Source organism: Bubalus bubalis, chromosome 6 (assembly GCF_019923935.1).
Source record: "Bubalus bubalis isolate 160015118507 breed Murrah chromosome 6, NDDB_SH_1, whole genome shotgun sequence".
In the NCBI taxonomy this organism is placed as follows: Eukaryota; Metazoa; Chordata; class Mammalia; order Artiodactyla; family Bovidae; genus Bubalus; species Bubalus bubalis.
In genome coordinates, this window is record NC_059162.1 from 1,100,510 (window position 1) to 1,120,787 (window position 20,278).

The window sequence follows — 20,278 nt, forward strand, 5'->3', positions numbered from 1 at the left end:
CCGATGGGGAAATTGTAGGGTTGGGGACGGCAATCAGCATTAGTGAACCACTGAGCTGTACTAGCAATCCAAACACAACATTTTCAGAATCTTTTATAGAAGCTGAAATCTCATCCATTGTACAATCTCACCCATTCCTATGATTTAACGGCCATCTATATTTTGTTAACTTCTTAATCTCTCTCTTCCATAGTACTCTCTGGAGCTCTAGACTCCTAATCCAACCGCCTATTTACTTTAGCTTAGCTGTCCCCACCCTCCCGTTTGCCACCTTATCCTACAAACTCCATCTTCTACCTCTGACATCCTGACTGATAGCAGCATGCCAGTCTCCCAAATCATACGTTTTGGAATTATCACTGATTCGTCTTTCTTCCCATTCAGTCAGTCTCCCAATCCTGTCAATTCTATCTCCTAAGTTTCTCTCTTCTATTTGAGTCCCACCAATACTACCTGATTTTATGTCCTCATTGCTATTGCTATTGCTAAGTCACTTCAGTCGTGTCCAACTCTGTGTGACCCCATAGATGGCAGCCCACCAGGCTCCCCCATCCCTGGGATTCTCCAGGCAAGAACACTGGGGTGGGTTGCCATTTCCTTCTCCAATGCAGGAAAGTGAAAAGTGAAAGTGAAGTTGCTCAGTCGTGTCCGACCCTCAGCGACCCCATGGACTGCAGCCTTCCAGGCTCCTCTGTTCATGGGATTTTCCAGGCAAGAGTACTGGAGTGGGGTGCCATTGCCTTCTCCGATGTCCTCATTATCTTGGACTATATGACCTTTTAACTGGTCTCAAGTTCCTCTAATCCATCTTCCATAATGCTTAAATGATTACTGGGAAAAAAATTTATCAAATATATACCCTGTGTTTAAAATAAACTAATGCTTATCAGGAACTATGAAGGGTCTGAGATTTTACACTCTCTGCAACTCAGCCATAGGTTCACAGATGCTGGCAGAAACACAAGACTTACGGGAAGTCTTTGTTCTCCTGTTAGAAGACCTGGACACAAAGAACCATGTTTTTATCTGTGGCCCCTGCCCCTCAGAGTCCATAAGGACAGCACAGAGGGACTAGGGTGGATGCTGTGCACACAGAGGCTCTGCATCATAGCTGAGGAGCCCCAAGCTTGGACAACCCCAATCTTTTATAATGGGCAGTAAGCCCATCTGACCTTTGCCCCAAAGGCAGACATATTACTATCGTGGACAGTAAGCAAGCCTGTCTTCCGCTCCAGAAGGAGACACCCTCTCTGCCTGCTAAGACTAGTCACTGTACAAGAAGGGCAGCCAAGGCCTCTGCTTGCAAGATGGACAGAAATGTGAAATACCTGAAAAATAACATTCTGACACTCATAACCACTCTACAAGGTAAGATTCACCTGCCAGATATTTTGCAAGTGAGGAAAGTGAGGCTCATAACCTTAGTGACTTACTCAAGGTCACAGGTCTTAAGAGACAGAATTCAAACTCAGCTCTGATTTCAAAGCTTAAGCTATTTCTGTTATTTTAATGCCTCTCAAGTCTGATCATATCTTGCCTGGCCCAAGCCCTTCACCCTCTCTTCTTTACCAGGAAATAAACCATAAGCTCTTAGCTCAGCAAGCAAGTCCTTCTGGCATCTGGTCTCTGCTTTCCTTTCTACCTCATCTACAGACATTCCCCGCCCTGTACTTCTGAAACAGTAATGAAAACCTACACTACACCCTTTCCCACTGCTGGGTCTCTGCAGCCCCTCCCTCATTAGACCTGATGCCTCTGAAACTGTATTTGTCTCTGTGCTTCTCTGCACTTGGCACATCACTGGAACTGTATATGTTTGCTGAACTGTGCGATTGATAATGATTTGGTCAAACCAGTAAGAAAGAGTAACAAAATGGTAAAAAAAAAAAACAAAACAAAACAAAAAACGAAACTCATACAAAAAAGAGACTAGACCTCCTTTAAAGTGCAAGTTAGTCACTCAGCTGTATCTGATTCTTTGTGACTCCATGGACTGTAGCCCACCAGGCTCCTCTGTCCATGTAATTCTCCAGACAAGAACACTGGAGGGGGTTGCCATTTCCTTCTCCAGGGGATCTTCCCAACCCAGGGATCGAACGCAGGTCTCCTGCATTGCAGGCAGACTTGTTACCAACTGAGCCACCAGGGAAATCAAATCTCCTTATCAACCAACATTTATCAAGCAAAAGCCAGTGATAACATGGTGAGGGACATCAAAAGTGTAAGATAGGTCTTTACCCTTAAAATGCTTCCATTCAAGATAATGAAGAGTAAAACTGTTCTAGTAAGGCACACTCTTTCACAGGAGAGGCCAAGATAACGTGGGCAGGGAGTTTTAAGAACAGCTAAACAGGGAGGACTTCCCTGGTGGTCCAGTGGTTAAGACTCAACGCTTCCAGTGCAGAGGGCACAGTTTTAATCCCTGGTCAGGGAACTAAGATCCCAAATGCCTTGTGGCACGGCCAAAAAAAAAAAAAAAAAAAAAAGCCAGAAGGCCAAAGGAGGTATTTAGAGGGATCAGAATGTGAAAACGGGACAGAACTTAAATGGTAAGAGCTCAGAAGTGGAAAAACAAAGCATAAAGTTCTTTTTGCTAGACTGAAGGAGATCACATAGGAGAACATAAGTGGGGCTGGAACCCAATTGTGAGGAGTTTTGAATTCCAGACAAGAACTGTTCGCAATGGGAAACATGAGGATTCTGAGGAGGGCAGTGATGAGGTGAAAGAACTGTTTTAGGATGAGGCACCTGGTGGACTGCAGGGGTGGCTTGAAAGATGGATGATATAAAGTGGAGGAGTAGCCAGGGGTGTTACTGCACTAGCCCTGGCAGAGTTTTTATCACGTAATGGAGAGCAGAGAAGCAGGAAGGTTAACAAAAATCTACATGCCAGCTACAAAGTAGGAAGATGCAGCAAATGTTCTTATTTCTTGGTTGAGTGTGAGCAGTGGAAGGGAAGACGCTATGGATGGGGGAGGGAAGGACAAAAACCCCACCAACAAAACACAAGATTAAAAAAACAAAAAATCAGAAGAAAATAAATACCCAAAAACAACTAGCAGAGAAGGGAACATTGGGTAGAAAAGATGAGCTCAGTTTTAGACACAGGGACCCTAATTCCATGGACCAGAAAAGCCATCTTTGGTATTTTGGGCTTGATTTTACTTCTCTTGAAAATCTATAAAAATGATGAGTATCCTACTCATCTTATTAACTGTGCACCAACATCTGGGGGTTAAAGCATCCTGTATCAGTAACTGAACATTCTGGAATTAACTATCATCAGATTGGTATGTAAGTATAAACTGATTAGCTCAAATATAGCATTAACCAGAAACACAGCATCTTCTTTTATTTTTTGGCCGCACTGGGTCTTTGTTGTGGCGCATGGACTCTTTGTGGTGCCAACTACATGTGCATGAGGCTGCAGCAGGTTTAGTTGTCCCGAGGCATGTAGGGTCTTAGGTCCTCAACCAGAGACCCAACCCTCATCCCCTGCACTGGAAGACAGATTCTTAACCACTGGACCACTGGGAAAGTTCCCAGCATGCTCTTAATATTAAGGCTTAGGGTATGTAAACATGTATGACCCACATGACAAGGATGAGAAGGCGATGGCACCCACTCCAGTACTCTTGCCTGGAGAATCCCTTGGATGGAGGAGCCTGGTGGGCTGCAGTCCCTGGGGTCTCGAAGAGTCAGACACGACTGAGCGACTTCCCTTTCACTTTTCACTTGCATGCATTGGAGAAGGAAATGGCAACCCACTCCAGTGTTCCTGCCTGGAGAATCCCAGGGACGGGGGAGCCTGGTGGGCTGCCGTCTATGGGGTCGCACAGAGTTGGACACGACTGAAGCGACTTAGCAGCAGCAGCAGCAGAACTGCTCTTCAAAAGAAAGAGCATCTAGATGATGCTTTACTTTCTATAGATTATGTCCCCCACTTCTAGTCTAGCAAAAGATATCAGTGGGAAATCATCACAAATTTAAATAATTCTTTGAACTCTGCTGGGTAAATCTGTATCTATAGGATGATATAAACATGTATCTATGGGATACATGTTTCACATTAATAACATGTTTACGGGAAGCAACAGAATGCCTCTGACTCTGTTTTCCCATGTTATATTTGTATGGGTTCCTGCTCTCACTCACTCTGGGACTCTGTTTTACCAAGAATCATACCTAACTGGACCCTATGAGGAAGTTAACTAAATCTGTAATCTCTGACTTTACCGCATCTTTCCTTCCTTCTAAGGCACAGCACCCAAGGGTCTCCCTTTTTATAAATCCTGAGGGACACAAGTCCACTCAAAGATTTGGAAATCAGGTATATACCCCCAAACTAGTAGATAGATGATAGATGATAGACATATTAATATTGTAACAATATCGATAAAAAGTTGCATTTAAGAGATGTTGAACTTATTTTTTTTTCCTGGAGAGTCTGAGGCAAGAAAAGGGCCTTAAAGTGTCACTGACTTATTTAGCAAGTGCCTAATTCAGAAGCCCTGGGTGTTCTTTGGAAGGAATGATGCTAAAGCTGAAACTCCAGTACTTTGGCCATCTCATGCAAAGAGTTGACTCATTGGAAAAGACTCTGATGCTGGGAGGGATTGGGGGCGGGAGGGATTGGGGGCAGTAGGAAAAGGGGACGACAAAGTATGAGATGGCTGGATGGCATCACCAACTCAATGGATGTGAGTTTGAGTGAACTCTGGGAGATGGTGATGGACAGGGAGGCCTGGCGTGCTGCGATTCATGGGATCGCAAAGAGTTGGACACGACTGAGCGACTGAACTGAATCAGAAGAATGCATCATTAATCACACTGGAGAAGTAAAGAATCTCATGAGGTCATTGTGACATGAGTCAGTATGGTCATCGTGACATGAGTCAGTATGGCCATCATCAAAAAGTCTACAAACAATAAATGCTGGAGAGGATATGGATAAAAGGGAATCCTCTTACACTGTTGGTGGGAATGCAAATTGATATAGCCACTATGGAAAACAGTATGGAGATTCCTTAAAAACTAGGAATAAAACCACCATATAACACAGCAATCCCACTATTGGGCGTATGCCCTAAGGAAACCAGAACTGAAAAAGATACACGCACCACAGTGTTCACTGAAGCACCATTTACAACAGCTAGGACATGGAAGCAACCTAGATGTCCACTGAAAGACAAGTGCATAAGGAATTTGTGGTACATATACATAATGGAATATTACTCAGCTATAAGAAAGAATGCATTTGAGTCAGTTCTAATGAGGTGGATGAACCTAGAGCCTATTATACAGAGTGAAGTAAGTCAGAAAGAGAAAGACAAATATTGTATATTAACACATATATATGGAATCTAAAAAGATAGTACTGACGATCCTATATGCAGAGCAGCAAAGTAGACACAAACATAAAGAACAGACTTTCGGACAGTGGGGGAAGGAGAGAGCGGGATGATTTGAGAGAATAGCACTGAATCATATACATTACCATAAGTAAAGTAGATAGCCCTTGGGAATTTGATGTATGATGCAGGGAACCCAAAACCATGCTCCATGACAACCTAATGGGGTGGGAAGGGGACGGAGGTGGGGGTTTCAAGAGGGAGGGGCCATATGTATACCTAATTCAGATTCATGTTGATTGTATGGAAAAAATCATCATAATATCCTCTAATTATCCTTTTATGAGAGGATAATATATATATCCTTTATATATCCATAATATCCTTTAATTATCCTCTAATTAAAAAAATAAAAAGAACACCTTGAGATAGGACCCGGAGAGATCAAACAAGCATTCCTACCGACACTGTGGTGTCGGTCCCCTCTGGCTGGAAACTCCAGGAGACTGAGGTCAACGTGCCGGTTGTGTTAGTAGACTTGAACTTGCACGTCAGCTTCCCTTGTGTCCCATTTGCCACGAAGATTTCTTTTGGTGTATACACCTCCAAGGCCGACACACCGTATGTCACTGGAGAGAGAGGAACAAGGACAGTTTAGGAGTAGGATTTATCATGAATACCACTGTGCATATTTATCTGAGGACAAAGAAAAGATAAAAGAACATTACAAACTATATACAGTAATCCACCACCACTGTATATTAGAGTCTGGGATTTTTGTTTTTTAGTAAGAAGACATTTTTACTAGTTCAGTTCCACCTAATATTTAAGTTTTCTTTTGAATTAACAGACTTTAATTTTCAGAGCAGTTTGAGGTTTACAGAAAGTAGGTAGTTCCTGGGACTTCCCTGGTGGTCCAGAGGCTAAGACTCTGAGCTTTAGGCAAAAAAAAAAAAAACAAAAAAACAATAGGGAGTTCCCATATATTCCCTCTTGCTTCCCCCAAGTTCCAGTTTTCTCTGTTGTTAACACTTTGCATTAGTGTATCACTAACATCCAGAATATTCTATAGCTGGAATCATATAGTTAATGTAGCCTTTTCAGATTGGCTTCTCTCATTTAAGCTTCCTTCATATCATTTCATGGCATGACAGACCGCTTAATTTTATTGCTGAACAACATCCTTTGTACTTCAGTTTCTCAGTTCATCTACTGAAGGACATCTCATCATGCTTCTCTGATGCTGTTTGTAATGATGTGGAGGCCATATTTTTAACTCTTTAAACGGTTCTTATATTCACCTCCTACATTTCAGTTTATATCAGGTGGATCTTTTCTCATCTTCCATATTTAAACCAATTTAAACTGTTCTAGGTAAGAGATCACTTTATTTTAAAGCCATGTTCATATGTAACACACTCTTTTCCTGTATTTAAGGGGGAAAAAAGCGTAACATATCATGTGTTCATTAATGAAACCTTACCTACCATTGAATTTCAGTGTGTCAGATAACATGTGTACTCAAGAAACAACTAATCACACTGGGTCACATATCCTCTCCTCATTGAATTTTTCAGTTAGCCTAAGCCCAGAAAGTAGTAATTAAAATGTCTTATCATTTCAAGATCTACAATCAGAGGCAATTGCAGGAATTATTAAGGACTGTTGCTAAGATAAAATAATCTTCACCTCAAAAGAAACTCTTTCATGGACTAAATGAAGATTAGAAAGAAACAAATTTGGCCTAAAAGTGGAAACAGAGTTAAAACAGAAAAGATTAAAAACACCCATTTTCAAAATAAGATATTTTTTAAAGAAATATTTGGGAGAGAATCCCTATCTACAGTGTTCCAATTATTCTTAGAATGTAACAGATGAGTAGAATAAGGAAGGGTATTGTCACACGGGACTGATGGTCATTTTCAGAATTTTTTCTTCCTGAGGTCTTTATGACTCCAGGCCAAGGAGAGCAGCAGTACTCCCCCATTCTCCCCAACTATCTTCCAAATGTTTATTCTCAGGACACAATGGACACTTTTGGCCATTCTTCTAAATAAACTGATAGCCACACTGAATCAAGTAGATTTTTTTCTGCTAAAGAGGGTGGATTATTATTATAGAGAACAACAGATTATTATTCGTGGTCCAAATCTCAAAACAAGACCTTCTTTTAAGCAAGAAGCAAACAAAAGACACCCCGTGCTATTGTGGGTAGGCAGAAAAGCAGCCCCAGGGCACTTGAGCTCAGAATGAAGGACAAAGCACAAGACTGGACAATCTGACTTATTCCAGGAAGCAGCACTGGTTTGTGACCCTTATTTACTCTATGATTTTGTCTAGTTTTCTCCACTGTGAGGAGCACTGCAAGGAAAGTCATAGTCTTTAAAATCAATAAATTAAGTTTCTCAATGATTTTCTCAAACAAGATCCCTGCTACAAGGTCTAGCTGCAAGAACTGTTACCCTGAGAAGTTATTTAAAGATGGAATTAGGCCAAGGGCCCAAGTTTACAGTCATGTAATTTTGACCAAAAGACCAACCAAATCCCTAAATGGGTTTTTAGACAATCTGTTTAAGACAGACAATTATGTCAAAACTGGTTAAAAAACAAATGGCTTTTAAAAACAACAACATATCATCACTCGGGCTAATTTGGACATGTAGTTTTTAGAGTCAGGAAAATCAATTCCAACTCCAGCCAGTCAGCTAGCTGCAGAAAAAAAATAATAACTTCATACATAGCTAGTTAACCTCCTCCTATCCCTGACTCTTTTTCTCTTACTCCTTTTGTAATTCTTAGAGATTCTGTTAGTCATAGGAAGAAACTCCCCAAACCCTGGTCTCTTTATCTTCTTTTTTCCAATAATCTTGTCCTCAGGCTTATCCCAGCTACTAATTCCCATAATCATAGCCTAGATGGGCTTTTCCGCCATGGCACTACTGTCAGGCCAGATTAGTCTTTGTTGTGGGGGCTCTCCTGTGCGTGGATGTTTAGCAGCATCCCTGACCCCTACCAGGTGTCTGAAGTATCTTCTCCCCTTCCAGTTGTGACAACCAAGGATGTCTTCAGACAACCACAGATTTCCCCTATTCAGGGGTAAGTTGCTCCTGGTTGAGAACTGCTGCCCCAGATCCTATCATCAATACCTGTGCCCCCTCCACAATCTTATTTCAGGCTCTCTACCCTCTGACTGACCATCTCTGATCTTTCCAGAACATTTCCTCCCAAACCCTGATTTTATTGAATCCTTCAGCCACATTAAAACCCAGAATCCATCAGTCCTGCAACCCTTTTACAGTCTCATCCATTCTGCATCTCTACCAGGGCAGCCGATCACAGACGGAGAAAAGCACACAATCCCACTGACTGGGCTTCCCCTTAAACCCATGACCACTAACGTCAAACAGGACCCTTAATGGTGCCAAGCAATCCTCCCACATGCCCCTCTCTGTCAAGGATCCACTTTCCTGAATGACTACTTTATGCCTTCTCTTTAACCTCAACTGTGGACCGCCCCCCCTGCTTCTGCTCAGCTAATGACCGTGCTGCCTGTTTCCGTGAGAAAACAGAATCAGAAGAGAACCTCTCCGTGTCCCCAACCATATCCTACCCTCTGCCTGCATCTCTGGCCTGTCCTTCCTCTGCAGGAAATGTGTGTGCCCCTCTCCACTGTGCGCTGCGTCTCATCTCTCAGTCACCTAGAGACACTGATCTAGCAACTCTCGCTTTTTCTCCTGAGTTTTTCATTCTCTACTGAGTTACTGTCATCAGCCATAGAACTATACACATTTATATAGTATTTATTATTCTATGTATACTATATACTTTAGTGGAAAAAAATCTTGACCCTGCATTGCCCCCCAGGTAAGATCTCTTTGCCCTCCTCTAATCTACAAATCTTAAAATAATTGTCCACAGTCACTATGCCCAGTCTCCCTCCTCCCATTTTCTCTTGAATAAACCCTGTTCAGACTTTCAACCCCAGCACTCCACTAAAACGGTTCTTGTTAAGAAATCCAATGACTTCCATGAGGCTAAACTGACAGTTAATTCTCAATCTCATCTTATTGACTGAACTACATTAGATACAATTGATCACTCCCTCCTTGGAACAATTTTTTTCCCCCAATTTGGTATCAGTATCTCATCCCTTTTGATTCTCTCATCAGCTCCTCCTTTTCTAGTCCCCTGACCTCTATATGCTAGACGGCCCCAGATCATCCCTCTGAACTCTTAAAATTTTTTTTATTTTGGCTGCACTGGGTCTCTGTTGCAGCGCAAGGGGGCTTCTGTTTATTGTGGAGCTCAGGCTAGAGAGCACACGAGCTCAGGAGTTGCAGGACATGGGCTTAGTTGCCCTGTGACATGTGGATTCGTAGTTCCGTCCAGGGGTCGACCCCGTGTCCCCTGCACTAAAAGGTGGATTCTTAACCACTGGACCACCAGGGAAGTCCCTCACCCCTCTGACCTCTTATCCAGTCATTCTCTTGGTGACCTCATCTAGTTTCAGGGCTTTAAATATCTGCTAAATGCCGATGACTCCCGTGTACACACACACACACAAACATACATATGCAAGTGTTTACCCAACAATGTTACTTGACTCTAACTGGCATCTTAAATTTAACAATGTAAAGATGATTCCCACCTCCAAATCTGCCCTCCACTTTAGTAAGTGACAACTCCAGCCTTCCAGTGGCTGAGGTCAAAACTCTGGACACCTTTCTTTCTCACAATTTACCTCTGCTGCTGCTGCTGCTAAGTCGCTTCAGTTGTGTCCGACTCTGTGCGACCCCATAGATGGCAGCCCAGCAGGCTCCCCCGTCCCTGGGATTCTCCAGGCAAGAACACTGGAGTGGGTTGCCATTTCCTTCTCCAATGCATGAAAGTGAAAAGGGAAAGTGAAGTCACTCAGTCGTGTCCGACTCTTCTCGACCCCATGAACTGCAGCCTACCAGGCTCCCGTCCATGGGATTTTCCAGGCAAGAGTACTAGAGTGGGTTGCCATTGCCTTCTCTGAATTTACCTCTAAGCCATCACAAAACATGTGTCTCCACTAAAAATATATCTATTTTTATTATCTCTGCATGCTATTCCAGTGCTACCATCTTGGTCCATTCCACCATCATCTTTCACTTGGGTTATTTCTGTGACTTCCTAAGCTGGTTCTCTCTTCCACCCTCAGCCACTTAACTGCAGCCAATACACAGGTCAGAGAGATCTTGGCCTCTCTGATCTTATCACTGTACACAAAACGCTCCAAGGATTCCCCACATCTGCCAGGATCAGGTCTGAGCACTCACAGTGGCTCATAGAGGCCAGGGTAAGCGAGCCCCAACCACCTCTCAGACTTCATCTCATCTCCTGCACTTTCCCCCAAACATGCTGAGCAGTCACCCCATCACCTGGCCGTGCCTCTGCCTCTGCCGGTGGTGAGCCCCAGGACAGAGAACAGCACGGATGAGGAGACAGGAAGTCGTCATGCATGAGAACGAAGAAGGGCCATCAGCCGAGAGAACTGCTAGGAGTAAGGTACTCTGCACAGCTGATCTCAGGGAGAAGTTTCAGCCGAGATTTACACTGCGTGTGGTAACATGTACATCAAAGAATCCCAAAGTGCTTACAGCAGTTTCTGATCAGCTGTGAGGAACCCCTTAGAAAGTTTCTCCTGTGTGGGGAGAGAAAGGAAAACATAGATCTCCTTCTCAGACTACATTCCATGTAGCCCAAGCCAGGGATAAATTCACTGGATTCTTAAACAATTGGATATGGTTTGCTTTGTCCAGCCTTTTTTTTTTTTTTTAAGTGACTAGGAGTATTATGGAAGTACATAGTAAAATTATTCATAGAAGAGAGTTTTAAGGGGCTAGTTAAAATGGCTAACGAATGCAAATATAAAGAACACTGAGATGTAGAGAAACTATTGTTCTAATCCACGTCATCCCATGTCACTGTAGACTGGACTCCCAGTCTGAATAAGACATTACATAGGTATTTTTTAGGCCTCAGATTTATGATTATGGAATAGTGGCAAAAATCATTGTGAAAAGTATTAAAATTGTGGTTTAAAAACTCATTGCTAGGGGGAAAGGTCTCCTGCTGATTCCTGGAAAAACCTTGCCTCAGGAATAAAAACATAGAAATGAAATGAAATAAAAAGATTAAGTAATATGCACATGTTTTTACAACTGGCCAACTTTGTATTCTGAGTTACATATTAACTTACAGATAAACTTCAGAATGGAAACCAGAGCTGTTCTGATGTGCTCTAGGAAATAAATTTCTAAATGAGGTGCTGCTGCTGCTTAGTCACTTCAGTCATGCCCGCCAGGCTCCTCTGTCCATGAAATTCTCCAGGCAAGAATACTGGAGTTGGTTGCCATTCCCTCCTCCAGGGGATCTTCCCAACACAGGGATTGAACTGGGGTCTCCTGCATTGCAGGCAGATTCTTTACCACTGAGCCACCAGGGAAGCCCTCTAAATGAACTATGTTGCCACTCAAATTTTCAATTTGAAAATATATTTTGAAGATCATTATCACTCCACTCAGCAGTGGGGTGATAATGATCTTCAAAATATATTTTCAAATTGAAAACACCTGCAAAATCATTTGACAAATAATCACAAAGTTGTGAAATCAACTTGCTAAGGGTCATTTCTACATACAATACCCAAAACTTGATATTCTTCCATTTTGGATGGAAACCTGAGCAGTTTAGGGGGAAAGGGGGTACAAATACAGAATACAAACAACATCCATCACAACCACAAAAAAAGCAAATTCAAGAATGTTTGCCCAAAGAGCTACTCCTGATATGATCTATTTCAAATGATTGAAGTAATACAATGTCAATCATGTCTACCAACTAACATGTCAATATGCCCTTTAACACCAGTAAACTCTGATACCACAAAATCATTTTAAATGCACTTGAGTAGCATTACTACGAACTAATTACCTGGTTTAAAATAACAATGTTTTCACTGTTATTGTTGAAGCAATTCCTTGTCATGCTAATGCTGGGTCCATGGGTAGTACCCTGGTTTGTAAAAACCTTACCCTTTTAACAAACGCTGTTAAGGTTTTCCTTGAAATTGAAAGGCTTTTGTTTCGACATTTTTTTTTAAGCGCTTTGATGTTACCAGTATATTTTCTTCTTTAAAAGAGTACAATCAAGCAACCTAACAGCTTTCTGGCTTATTTCTTGTCTCCTGTTGGTCCATGGTGACAGTCTGATATTGTAATATATCCTAGCACAAGCGTAAATACGACCTATTAAAACATAGTAAAAGAGAGGGACGAGAGAGAACACTGAACACAAAATTGAGACTAGCGGTCCTGACTGTTACAGGGTGGCCAGGGCAGGATGTGTGCAGCCCACACTACTGGTTGTGTTTAATTTCTCAGGCTAGGTAGTGAGGGCATGGGAGCTGGGGTTTGTCTGTTTGGGCCACACGGTCTGTGCAGGGCATATGGGATATTAGTTCCTTACCCAGCGATTGAACCCATGCCCCCTGTAGTGGACGCTCTTAACCACTGGACCACCAGGGACATCCCCATGGGAGCTCGTTTTTAATGTGCACTCTGAAAAGTGTATCCACATGCATGCGCACACGCGCGTGCGCGCACACACACACACACACTCTTTCTTTTGTATATATTTTATTTCTCATAATAAAAACTGTTTACCTTTAAAGAGAGAAAGGAAGATATCAGTAGGTATTAAGAGATTACTTATTTAATTCCCAAATGCTCCAGTGAAAGCATCCAGCTCACGCTGCTCTCCCAGTGTGGCTGTGAGTCCCTGGGTGGATGAAGGGAAGTCAACGGGCCGTGTGTGTCGGCAGAAACAAGAGGCTGGTGCCAAGTCAGAGGCCAGTCTGCGGCCAACGGGGGCGGCCTTCTGCCACGCATCACGGCTGTTCTGGCTCTGCCTCAGCTTGGTGGCACAACGTAAGGAGAGGCTACAAAAATATACTCTATTCAAGGAGCCATAAGTATTAATAAATTAAGCTATTCGTCAGGAACATGCAGTTATACTTCAGGCCACGATCTAAACAAAAGTGACTTCCTCCCCATGCCTGCCCCACAGGCCCCACCCTGTGCCGCTTCACATCCTGCCTTTCCCCTCAAGGCACCCCTCGCCCTCCACAGGGCCCAGCTGCCCGCCAGGGGCTGGTCCTCCGTTTACCAAGCCACGCCTGCCCCGTCACTGTGCTGACTGTCTGAACGGTGAGGGGGAAAATGAATGAATGAAAGAAATGAATCAGAGACCAAACTCGACTCATTTGAGCTCAGCCATAAAAAATTATACTTGCTTCACAAACAATGGCTTCAGCATAATGCCCAGGACAAAACTGCAGAGATTACTCAGGGTCAAGCTTGGAGGCTGACATCATCTTAGAGGAAGCTTAGACAGACAGCTTTCCTCCAAGAGTCACCTTCCTATTTAGACGAGAAAATCCCAAAGGCAACTCATCTTCTGAAATGTTCAGTTAACAAAAAAAAAAAGTTATGTGCTGTTACTAACACACAGGATCACCAGATTCCCCTCAGAGTTGATTCCTTCCACTCACGATTGATGGCGAACTGGCCACATCTCTACCCTTAACCTTTTTGCACCAACAAAGACCTTTCTGTTTCTCAAATGAGAGATTCAAAAGGTCCTGAATCAGACCAGTCATTGCACTGATCACTTGACTCCTTAAAGCACTGGCATTTCTTGCTTGCCCTCCTCTATGTATGCACTGTTCATCTTTCTTTCCTCGCTACGGCTTTCCTTCTTTCAATCAACCATTATTCTTTCAAACCATGCTGGGACTTGGCTTCTGCCCTGAGTGGACTGACAGTCGCGTGGAGACAAATGAACAAACATCTATAGTACAGTGGCAGAGGCACCAGGCCCAGCTGCAGGGATGCACCCAGAATGGCTTAGAGACAGAGCAGTTTCCACCAAAGTCCGAAGTCTCCAATCAAGCAGTCAACACAAACGCCACAACCTGAACTGTATCATCTGTGTCCAAATATTTGTCCAAAATTGTCAAAACATTTCTCAGTTTTTAGCAAGCAAGTGAAAATAAAATCCTTTGGGGGAAGAAATCAGATCATTTTACTTCTGACAGAGTATAGTGGACTAAATGCTCAGCATAAAAAACATGTTGTAAGCTCTGGAGGCATATCCATGGATAACAGAATAACACTCTCACATGTTCTGTATTTCCCAAGTGCTGAAATGGAGAAAGACCAAGCAAAAGGCCTGCTGCTGCTGCTAAGTCGCTTCAGTCGTGTCCGACTCTGTGCAACCCCATAGACGGTGGCCCACCAGGCTCCCCCGTCCCTGGGATTCTCCAGGCAAGAACACTGGAGTGGGTTGCCATTTCCTTCTCCAATGCATGAAAGTGAAAAGTGAAAGTGAAGTCACTCAGTTGTCTTCGACTCTTAGCGACCCCATGGACTGCAGCCTACCAGGCTCCTCCATCCATGGGATTTTCCAGGCAAGACTACTGGAGTGGGGTGCCATTGCCTTCTCCAAGCAAAAGGCCACTGTACTGTAAATCTATATTTCCAAACTCTCAAATTTATATTATTAGAAGGCCTACAGTATATTAGAAGATATTTGATCCAAAATGTCATCTAAGCCAAAAAAGGCTAATACAAAATAATATAAGAACAGCAAAACAAAAGTATGTGCCTATAGTTGATTGCAAGGAGGATATTCCTTGTCTCCAAAATAAGACAAAAAGAAAAAGAGCAACAGCAGACCACCACTTCAGTGCTTACTATGGGTTAAACATTATCAAACTATGGTACATTTATTATTTTCCAACATCACTGTTGACTATTATCTGTTGGATGGAAGCTCAGAGAGGCAAAAAACTTGCCCAAGTGACTTATTCAGCAGTTGCAGAACCCTCCGATCCAAAGCCTAGCTCTGTTCACTATGCTCTTTATCAATCTTTAACAAAGTCCTAATATTATTCAAACAAAAATTTTACGGGGAACCCCATACACAATGAAGATAGGGGTAGTTTTCATATACAAGTCAGACAAAAAGTACTCAAAACTTACTATAATAAATAAGTTCCAGAAGTAGAATACAACACAATGGTTCCCAACCTTGTTTATATTTTGGAATCACCTAGAGAGCTTTGAAAAATAGTGATGTCTACTGAAACAACTCTGTCTGATATTTTACCAATGGATATATGTCATTATACATTTATCCAAACCCACAGAATGTACAATACCAAGAATGTAAACGATGGACTTTGACTGATTCTGATGTGTTGATGCAGGTTCACCCATTGTAATAAATGTGCCACCCTGGTGGGGATGTTGATAACGAGGAAGGCTGCACATGTGTGGAAAGCAGAAGGAATATGGGTACATGGCTATGTGCTCAGTTGTGTCTGACTCTTTGCGACCCCATGTGCTGTCGCCTGCCAGACTCTTCTGTCCATGGAATTTTCCAGGTAAGAATACTGGAGTGGGTTGTCATTTCCTACTCCAGGGATCTTGCCAACTCAGGGATCAAACCCACGTCTCCTGCCCTGCCGGCAGATTATTCACCATTGCACCACCCGGGAAGCCCGGTATATGGCTATACAACCTCTCAATTTTTCTGTGAAAAATAAAGTCTATTTAAAAAATACTGGTGCCAATGTCCTGCCCCTACTCCCAGGGATTTTGATTTAATTAGCATATTTGTGGCCTAGGCATCACGATTTTTAAAATGCCCTCAGGGGCTTCCCTGGTGGCTGTGGCTCAGATGGTAAAGAAGCTGCCTGCAATGCAGGAGACCCAGGTTCAACCCATGGGTTGGGAAGATCCCCTGGAGAAGAAAATGACAACCCGCTTCAGTACACTTGCCTGGAGAATTCCATGGACAGAGGAGCCTGGGGGCCTACAGTCCATAGGGTCACAAAGAGTCAGATATGACTGAGCAACTAACGCACACACGGGTGATTCTAAACTTGTAACCACCATCCAACACACCAATGAGATGTTGGACTCTACTTACGATACTGTAATAAAAAAGACTATGCTGAAGCAGGTGAGCCAAGCCTTGCCTAGCATTTAGTTGAATGTAGGCCGAAGCAAGTTGACCTGTAAAATACATATTAGTGTACATGCGTGGATCTGAAGCTTTCAAAAGATGTGGCAATGCTCTACTACACTGTTAAATGCACACTCACAAGTTTAAATGTATACATAGAAATTACAAAATCCTGCTTTATTCTGAAGAATGCACTCGCTGCTGGAGTTAACATGGTGGCAGTATCCAAAGTCCCCAAATTATGTATATAATTTAATGTCTGGCACGCTATTCCTTATTATTATTTTAATTGTTAAAAACATACTTTAGAGGGCTTCCCTGGTGGTCCAATGGCTAAGACTTTGCGCTCCCAATGCAGGGGGCCGGGGTTGATCCCTGGTCAGGGAACTAGACCCCACATGCTGCAATTAAGACTCAGAACAGCCAAATAAATAAATAAAATAATTACTTTATAATCTTTATATATACACACATATATATGTATATGTGTGTGTGTATATATGTGTGTGCTAAGTTGCTTCAGTCATATCTGACTCTTTGCAACCCTATGGCTGGTAGCCAGTCAGGCTCCTCTGTCCATGGGGTTCTCCAGGCAAGAATACTGGAGTGGGTTGACACACCCTCCTCCAGGGGATCTTCCTGAACCAGGGATTGAACCCTTATGTCTCCTGTATTGGCAGGCAGGTTCTTTATCACTAGCGCAACCTAGGAAGCCCATACATATATATATATATGTACATATACACTTCAGAATCAAACAAAATGTACATCAAACATTTGGAAATTCTAAAGTACTGTTCCTGAAATCCCCTAGAAGTCTACTGATGAGAGCTTGAAACAACGCTTATCTGCTTGGTTTTTGAGAAATTCAGGTTTATTTTAAGTGTATAAAACCAGGGTCTACTACCATAGCAACCTGAAGCTGGACAAGCAGACTAACCACATTTTTGTTTGTTTGTTTTTGTAAACTTTAAACATTTTTTTAAATGTTGGGTGTGCCCGATTTTTTAAATGTTGGGGCACACCCAATTAACAATGTTGTGGTAGTTTCAGGTGGTCAGCGAAGGGACTCAGCCACACATACACATGTATCCATTCTCCCCAAACTCCCCTCCTATCCAGGCTGGCACCTAACATTGAGCAGAGTTCCATGCGCTATACAATACGCCCTTGTTGGCAATCCATTTTAAACATAGCAGTGTGTACATGACCTTCCCAAACTCCTTAACTATCCCTTCCCCGGCAACCATAAGTTCGTTTTCTAAGCAGACCAATCACATTTTAACCACACAGAGGGAAATGAATTAAATGAGGGAGGAAATATCCAACCTTTATAGGGCCACAGGTATGTATTGAAAAAACTGATCTTACCTGGTGATTCTTTGGGCAGGTTCTGAATTAAATGCAAATTTGTCCATGCTAGTTTTTAATTTAAAACCCAGTTTAAAAGCTCCCTTATTTGCTTCCTAGCTTTTCAAAGCGACATCCTCCTTCTCCTGCTTTATATTTGGTGAGGGCGATTGCTGGTGAGCTGGTATCAGCTTGCTCTTGCTTCCTTCAACATGCCATGCAGCTGGCACATTTCTGGGCACCATTGGGAATGAGGCCACCTCTGAAATCCTACAGAATCCTGACTCCACCTAAACAGGACTTCAGGAAAAATCTCCCTGATCTGACTACCTCTTGCTCCCCACTACTCAATATTTCTTGCATGCCCCTCTACAACTGCAGCCTACTGAAGCTGCACTTTCAAGTGAGAAGCCAAAGCTTTTGATACTTAGTCCTGCAATTGTCCTGAACTTCACTATGACTCAAGACACTGAAAGAAAGAACCTCATCTTATTCAGCCTGTGTGTACCCAACACCGGAGACAATTCCTGGTGGTCACAAAGTTCTCAAGGAACATTCAAGGAGTAAGCTGACAGGTAATAGTTGCATTTTTAGGATTCCTATAATGTGAAGCTTTGGTTAATGAAACGTATAAGTACCTTTGAAAAAAAGAAGAAAGAAACCAAGTTGCCCTAAAATGGAAATCTAATTCCACTCAAACTCTCTGGCTCTTACAAAAATCTGGCAAAACAGTCCAGATTAATTAGTACCAATTCACAACTCCCAAGAGTTCAAGTGTAAATGCTTACCCTTGGACAGAAGTAAAATACAAGACAAGAATGAAAATATGTGCCCTCTTTCCTGTTGAGATGCAGGCTTTGTTAAAATAAAACAAAGACAGTAACATCAATTAAATAAGTGACTTCTTATAGCAAATAAGTGCTAGGTTCTGCGGGAATGCAGTCTCATTAAACACTTTGCACATATACAAACACACAAGAATGTATACAGCAAATATCAGACGCATACAGCATGCAGAGTCAGAGCATAAGGGAGGACACACAAGAGCCCTTCAAACAAGGCTCACGGACTACCCGATCTGTATTTTATTTCCTGTTTATACCACCTTATCATCCCTAGAAAAGTTCCTATAAAGCATCTCCCTAAAGTAGTAAATAGACTACATGTAGTTAATTAAAGTTGAAGTTTGAGAAATGAAGAGGTCAGGCAGTATTTTAGGGAAAATATACTAGAATTTTATTTGGAATGTTGAGAAGAATCAAGACAGATAGGAAAAGCGCTTTGCAGAGCCAGAAAAGCATGAGACACCGTTTCAAAATGGATTGTGTAGATTAGTTTGGCCAGAGTAGAAGACAATGTTATAGGTGAAAGGGGGGACTTCCCTGGAAGCACAGTGGAAAAGAACCTGCCTGCCAACGCAGGGGACACAGGTTTGATTACTGGTCCGGGAAGATTCCACATGACTCGGAGCAACGGAGACGGGGTTCCACGACTACTGAGCCCGCACTCCAGAGCCTGAGCGCTGCAACAAGCCGCAGCAGTGAGAGGCATGAGCGCCAGAGCTGCAGAGGAGCCCCGGCTCACCACAACTGAGAAAGCCCTTGCATAGCAACGAAGATCTGGCACAACCAGAAATAAATAAAAGTACTACAAAATAATAATAAAGTTGAAAGGGTAAGCTGAGAAGCTGGCACCTCATCCTGTGAGCAAATGGGCAACACTGCATATTTTTAGGTTGGGCAACAAGGTAAAAGTGGGCTACAATATTGTAAAGTTTAAAAATAAAATAAAATTTAAAAAAAAAATTAAAAAAAAAAAAGTGGGCTTCTTGGCAGAGATGTGAAGAAACACAGAAAAATGAAGAAAAGGAGAGGCATTTTGAATATTTTCTCAAACAATTTTTGTTTTGTTCATTCTGCCCCCAACACTAGACAAAAAGTAGAAAAACTCCTCTAAATCTTTCAAAAACAACAATACTACTAAAAAACCAAATTATTTTTCTATTTATTAACCTACATATTGACTTTACATATATAAAGGATATTTTTAAAAACTAAGAATTGTACATATATAATTTCTTTGAAATAATTAATAGTAAGGAATTCTACATAATCATTGGAGAAGGCACTGGCACCCCACTCCAGTACTTTTGCCTGGAAAATCCCACGGACGGAGGAGCCTGGTGGGCTACAGTCCATGGGGTCTCGAAGAGTCGGACGCGACTGAGCGACTTCACTTTCACTTTTCACTTTCATGCATTGGAGAAGGAAATGGCAGCCCACTCCAGTGTTCTTGCCTGGAGAATCCCAGGGATGGCGGAGCCTGGTGGGCTGCCGTCTATGGGGTTGCACAGAGTCAGACACGACTGAAGTGACTTAGCAGCAGCAGCTACATAATCATATTTGTCATATGGTTGCCAGTTTCAGTTTCTTGAGGTTATTTTTTGACACCATAACCATTTTGATGAAAATCTTGCTAAAATGCATTATTTTTCTTCTATCTTCATAAAAAGATAACAC

At 42.4% G+C, this 20,278-nt stretch overlaps 1 protein-coding gene across 1 annotated transcript in view; it reads right to left on the reverse strand.

Annotated features, from left to right (window-relative positions):
• The window catches only part of MPZL1 (myelin protein zero like 1), an 80,787-nt gene that overhangs the window by 20,719 nt on the left and 39,790 nt on the right, over positions 1–20,278 (reverse strand). The window contains exon 2 of the mRNA XM_006051651.4: positions 5,814–5,980. Within this exon, the coding sequence (XP_006051713.3) occupies positions 5,814–5,980 (167 nt within the window). The remainder of the gene's footprint in view (positions 1–5,813; positions 5,981–20,278) is intronic.